Source organism: Chrysoperla carnea, chromosome 1 (genome assembly GCF_905475395.1).
Source record: "Chrysoperla carnea chromosome 1, inChrCarn1.1, whole genome shotgun sequence".
Taxonomy (NCBI): Eukaryota; Metazoa; Arthropoda; class Insecta; order Neuroptera; family Chrysopidae; genus Chrysoperla; species Chrysoperla carnea.
This window is the reverse complement of record NC_058337.1, coordinates 398,853-405,468: the sequence shown is the minus strand read 5'-3', so window position 1 is coordinate 405,468 and position 6,616 is coordinate 398,853. Positions and strand designations below refer to the sequence as shown.

The 6,616-nt window shown below is 31.3% G+C and overlaps 1 protein-coding gene across 3 annotated transcripts; it reads left to right on the top strand.

Annotated features, from left to right (window-relative positions):
* The first annotated feature begins 1,302 nt into the window (after positions 1-1,302).
* On the top strand, positions 1,303-6,616 carry LOC123290474 (alpha-1,2-mannosyltransferase ALG9). Of its 3 annotated transcripts, none has more exons than XM_044870683.1 (9): positions 1,303-1,357; positions 1,454-1,616; positions 1,693-1,841; positions 1,917-2,109; positions 2,687-2,886; positions 3,430-3,707; positions 4,303-4,457; positions 4,799-4,974; positions 5,536-6,616. In XM_044870683.1, exons 2-9 carry the CDS (start codon positions 1,480-1,482, stop codon positions 6,102-6,104), a joined length of 1,857 nt encoding a protein of 618 aa, XP_044726618.1. In that variant the 5' UTR covers positions 1,303-1,357; positions 1,454-1,479; the 3' UTR covers positions 6,105-6,616. The 3 variants fall into 3 exon arrangements, with proteins under 3 accessions (XP_044726618.1, XP_044726619.1, XP_044726617.1); XM_044870684.1 differs by lacking the exon at positions 1,303-1,357 and having other exon boundaries at positions 1,422-1,616; positions 5,536-6,120; positions 6,168-6,616; XM_044870682.1 differs by lacking the exon at positions 1,303-1,357 and having other exon boundaries at positions 1,422-1,616.

Below are 6,616 nucleotides of genomic sequence, written 5' to 3'. Positions count from 1 at the left end.
AAAAAAAGTAATTCTTTATAAGAACTTTTACTTATTCTGAAAAGTATGTAGGTATATTTAAAACTTCTTAATAATGTACAGGGTAGCCAAAAATTTGGAATCACTACTTTTATTTTTGGTAAACTACCCTTCTTTTTTATAAGTTGGAGAAATGTTATTAAGAAAAGTTACTCGCAATTAAAAATTACGACTATACAAAATATCAAGAAGATTCGTATACTTTAATTATAGCATCATTTTTTATTTGAACAAAAGCTCTAATTATAAAAAAACGTAAGAAAGAAATAGTAATAAATCAATTAACATGTACTATCCGAGAGTGTAATTTTTTGTGGATTAGTTAAGAAAATTTATTTTCTCGGATAAACATTCACTAAGAATGGAATTGTCAAAGTTGGAAAGATCTTGATATTTTGTATAGTCACTTTTTGAAACGAAAGGTAGTTTACCAAAAAAAAAAAATTTTTGATTCCAAATTTTTGGCTACCCTATACATTATTTAGAAGTTCTAAATATACCTACATACTTTTCATAATAAGCAAAACTTCTTATAAAGAATTACTTTTTTTCTTAAAATGCAAAATAAGAAAATTTACAAGTATAGTTGCCTCTATCCCGGGACACACTATTGGCGAACGAAATTACCTAGAGATGGCTCTGGTGTGAGTGCAATATGGCCGATATAGAGGATTTTCGTTCAAGTTGTCAAAATAAATTTTTGCATTTTTTTTTTGTTTATTTGTTTTTTTAACATGGAGAAAGCCCTGGATATTAATATTGGTGATATATTTTATCTACTTGGTGGATCAGTAAGGCCGTTGATGGAAGGAGAGGCGCTTTCTCGTTCCAAAAACTTGTTTTTCTGTGGTATCCAATCGAAGCAAAATAATTGTTTATTAATCAAATCTTCATGTTTGCAAACGTCGAACATCACCGAGAAACCTCATGGGATCCAAATCAAAGTGTTTGTAGCCAATGACAACAAAAAAATCGAATGCTATTGTTCTTGCAAAGCGTGCAAGTTTTGTATCCACTTTAACCTTAACTTTTCGCATTTTGGAAAATTATGAAAACTGACGCCTGTAGATCTTGTTTTCCCATACTGGGGAACACCGCAACGTATTCATTTTTGATAATTTCCATCTCAACAACAAAAGCATTCAGCACTTGTGTAGCTGTCAAAATCCTCTATAATAGTTTCACTAGTCCTCGCTGCGCGGCGCCACCGTATCTTGCGATCGCCAATATATAGTATTCTGAAGAAACATCGTACTACACGATGCATATCGGAACGCACCCCAAAATCAACGTTGAATAAGAATGACGTTGATTGATGACATTTAAACGTCATTTATAGGTTAAGTAAACAATTTTATTATTAATTAATTATTAAATAAATAAAATATTATTAATTAATTAATTTAAATAAAATAAAATTATTTGACGAATTTAGATAATGAGTTATCTTTAAAATTAAAGATGGCTAAAAATGGTCCAAATGCTAGACAACGACAAACCAATGTTTCTACATTCGATTCTAAAAAAGATTTACAAAAAAAGAATAAATCTGCTCAAAATAAACAAGCACAAAACAAGCAAAATACCTCGAAATTAAAGTAAATTTTTATATATTTTTAATTTGAAACTTAACTCCAAAGTTTCAAAACGAAATGATGCTCATTTTTTTTGTAGGAGTGAATCGGATACCGGTGGTTTAATATTCCCTGGAGGTGATACAGCTTTTAAAGCTCTGTTATCAGCACGCTTTTGTTCAGCTATTTGGTGTCATATAACAGATTGTGATGAAACTTTTAATTATTGGGAACCATCACATTTTTTAGGTAACAAGACAACACCCTAAAGGGGTCAATAGACGTTCAAAGTTTTTGATTCGAACCTATTTGCATTTTTTTTAGTTTATGGAAAGGGTTTACAAACATGGGAATATAGTCCAGAGTATGCATTACGCTCATACGCTTATCTTCTGGTGCATGCGGCCCCTTTGTATATCTACGAACAAATTTTCCATCCTAATCCATTATTACTGTTTTATTTAACACGATGTTTGTTGGGCTTGGCTAGTGCCCTTTCTGAAGTTTATTTTTACAAGTAAGTAAGTTTTATTGGCAAAATATTAATGTCCCTTCGTTTATCGCGTGAAATTTCTGCAAAAAGTTGATCGTGTCGGAGCAAAGTGCCACTGAGAAAGTGAGAAGAAAGATACTCTTGTTACTTTGTGTGTAAGAGTGACTATCTTTCTTTACTTTAATAACGTAAAAAAATATGGCGTAAAGTACAAAATTTAGAAGTTTTTGCAAAATAAAAAATATTTTTGGATCAGTTTTAAGTAAAAAAGTACTCTTGCAATTTTTTTCTCTTTGGTTGCGTAAAGTCCCAGTAATCAAGATGGGCTTGTCGTAGTCATTCTTAGATTCGGTAAATTAGAGAGCATCTTGTTATGGGAATTACAGGCTCAGATGAAAGGGACGTTTGAGACGACCTTTCTCGTGTCAACGAGTCTGCTACTTCATTCCCTTTAACTCCAGAGTGATCCAGAACCCAAATCAGCCTGACTGTGTTGTTGAGTGCCAGCTGCTCGAAGCATTTACAGACTATCCTTGATGGATGAAGAGTTAAAAAGATGAGAGAATGACCTAACTAATTGATGTTTGATTTGTGTTCACAGAACAGTATGTCGTGAGTTTGGAGTGCATGTTGGTAGATTAACATTTGTATTCCAATTGTTTTCTGCTGGCATGTTCATATCATCTTCAGCGTTCTTACCGTCAACATGGTCCATGTACTTGAATACTGCTGCCATGGCCTCCTGGTGGCAAGCACGTTACCCATTAGCTATCTTTTTCACTGCTTTATCATCTTTGTTAGGTTCGTATCATTGATTTATTAATTTATTTAGTTTTGGATAAATTGGTAAGTAACCTGCTGGTCTAAATTGGCACTGCACTAAAAGTTGTCCATTTCTTGTACAATAGTACTAATTTTTATCGTCAGTTGGAGGGGATCTTATTATATTCATGGAAATTAATTTGTAAGAGACCATTTAATTAAAAATTTTATCTATTTTTAGCAAAATTTGAAGTGACAGTTCTTATCCTGGCAGAAAGGTCACACCAATTTTTAATATATAAAGCCAATAAAAGCCTTTTATCCTTATCGCGGAATTATTTTCTTTTTAATTTGTTCGTTTTGAGTTCTACTTTTGAAATATCTCGGTGTGACAGCTCAAAATTGACCAAAATATCTGTCACGCTAGTAAAAATACTGACAAAAAATATTTGTGCCAGGATAAATCCTGGCACACCTTGTACAAATTGTACCTATCGTGAAATCGTATTGAAATCTGTGTAAGTCGTCACGGACTACAAGGCTTTTATATATAAACTATTTTGTGTATGTTTTGATTTCTAGGATGGCCGTTTGCAGCATTACTAGGTGTCCCAATCGCTTTCGATATGATATTTCTAGAACGTAAATATAAATTATTTGTACAATGGACATTAATATCAGCGATCACAATCTGTGGACCAATGTTTTTAATTGATTCATATTATTATGGTAGATTTGTGATTGCACCCTTTAATATTATTAAATATAATATATTTAGTGACCATGGACCAGATCTGTATGGTACTGAACCCTACACATATTATTTATACAATGGTTTCTTAAATTTTAATATTGTTTGGGTATGTGTACACACACTTTATTTATTTATTTTTATATTTTAGTACAAAAAAAAAATTAATGCATCTTTGAAATTCATAGGATATTCCACTATTTTTGAAAAAGTACTTCAAAATGTTGATTTTGCTAATAAAAAGCCACCAAAAATTTATTCCGAAAAAAAGACACGCTTTCTTGCCAAAAACTTAAATTAAATTTTAAACCTTTTTTAAACTGTCAAAAACGTGGGCATCCAATTTGATGACGTAATATTTGTATCATTATACGAAATAACACAAATAACTTTGACAGATATATTCATAGACATCTGATTATAATAAATATAAATACTTATTATCTATACCCAGCTGTCTACCATGAACTAACTGATGGTCTATGATTCATACCGCTATGACATCACAGCAAGGCTTACCCGCGTTTTAGGTCACGTGATGACCTAAGGACTACCTCCCCCCAAAAAAAGAGGATTAGACACGCTCCTGAGAGGTGTTTACAATCAAATAAATAAAATTTCAAAGATGCATTAATTTTTTCTTGATTATTATGATTATTGTATTTAATTTGGTTGTGCTAAATAAATTAGTTTTTGTTTTACAGATTTTAGCATTGCTAACACCAGTTGCATTAATAATGTCATATTTTTTGATACCAGCTAAAAAGAGTGGCACTTATAGTCGACCTTATTATTTATCATTAGCACCATTATATTTATGGCTTCTAGTCTTTTTTTTACAACCACACAAAGAAGAAAGGTACGTTATAACGTTCAAATCACATCAGAATCATCTAGTTCAAAAATGAATAATAATACATAACGAGGTATCTAGACCCAAGTAGTTCTTTATGTCCTACTTGAGAACAACCTGTTACTCGAAGGCAAGACGTCTCTGGATAAAAGATATACTATTTTAAGCAGATGAAACTATAAAAGCACAGAAAGTTTAAAGCATCTCTGCGAATAATTTTGCCAGGATAAGTTTCTGACTCAAACATTCTAAATGTACATCTCCTAAATGATACCTACTCCTCCTCCAAGATTTTGGAAATTAAAAAATATTGATTTGATAAATAAATAAAAATAAATTTTTTATAGATTTTTATTTCCTGTGTATCCAATGATCTGTTTATGTGGTGCAATTACAGCGGATATTATACAAAAATTATGGTTCCGTATCCAATCGTTATTGAAATCGGTTCAAATTGGTACCCATTATTTGGAAAATACATCATTTATTATGATCATTATTGCTATTATTTCAGCATTGTTCAGTAAGTATTCCTTCCTTTATTCATATCTAATTTATAATTCTGCTACTTCTTCCCTTTTTTTTTGAAATTTCGAACAGGAATATCTCGGTGAAAACTCATTGGGTGATAAATCATATATTATTACTCTAACAAGCTTTTTTTTTGTCCTACTCTTTTCTTTGAAAACACGCACAAAAAGCTAGATTTTTGGTATCAATTTCTGTCTAAACTATTCGCTTTACAAAAAAAAATTTACGTATTTATAAAGAACAACTTTCTAATTTAAAGTGTTCATTTAATGTTTGTCAGTTTTCAATCAGAATGAGAGTTTTAATTGAACTTAAAAACTTCGAGAATTCGATGTCAATATTAGATGTGTGCCTTTGCTTTTTTTTTGTTATGGCACACACAGCATTTCTTACACAATTACGTGACGATTTTTACCAGTTTGCTGACCAGGGCAAACCGCTTTAATTAACTTCGTTCCCAAAATAGATTTTCTCACCCCGCCTAAAGAAATATTGTACCATAAAATGAGATTTTTGGACGTAAATTTTAGGATTATATGATGATTTGTTCCAGGTATCTCCAGAATATTGGCGTTATATCAAAACTATCATGCTCCATTCGATTTAATGATGGAACTGAGTCGTTATCCAAGTGAACATAAAATTCCAACCAATATGGCTGACATAAATGTATGCATTGGTAAAGATTGGTATCGTTATCCAAATTCATTCTTTATGCCCAACACGAATTGGAACATTCGATTTATTGAATCAGAATTCAATGGTATGTTACCAGCTCCATATAATCCACCATACAATCAATCGGCAACACGTATCGTTCATGATTATTTTAACGATTTAAATCGTGCAGATACACGATTATATTTTAATATAACTAAATGTCATTTCTTATTAGATTTAGATTTAAATCGAGTGACAACGAAATTAGAACCAAATTATGTTGAACAGAAAACAAAATGGCAGATTATTAAAAGTTTACCATTTATAAATACGATTAAATCGCATCCATTGTTTCGTGCATTCTATGTGCCATATTTTAACGATCAATATGTTGAATATGGACAATTTTATTTATTACAATCGATTAAAAATAAAATTGTTACTGATTCAGTTACGAAATAATTTCAGCGACTGCGATTTACGGAGTCAAAAAAAAAACCGTGAATACATATTAGTTTTTAACGATTGACATTATAGTACATAGACTGAGCATCGCCTAGTGACAGGTGTGCTAACCACTGAGGTAATTGCTTGGGTCAATTAGGGATATTTATCAAAAAAATATTCATTGAATGTCAAATTTTCATACAATTACAAGTATAACAACAAAACTTTGGTTTAGCATTTCTACACCGCCGCCATGATAGATTCAAGCCTAGCAATTACCTCAGATGTTGGCACACTTTAAATCGTTTGACGCTCAGTCTATGTAACTTAATGGTCTAAGATTCTACTACACCTTTCCACACACAAGAAACACAAAAATGTAACTTAGCATGTTTTCTTCCCCTATGCCCTTTATGTATACATCCCAAGTCCAAAGATAAAGACATTCCTGTCCTGTGTAAAAATAAAGTTTTGTGATTTAAGTTTTTTAAGTTCCTTTTTGTAAGTTTTTATTGTTTGATGTTAAT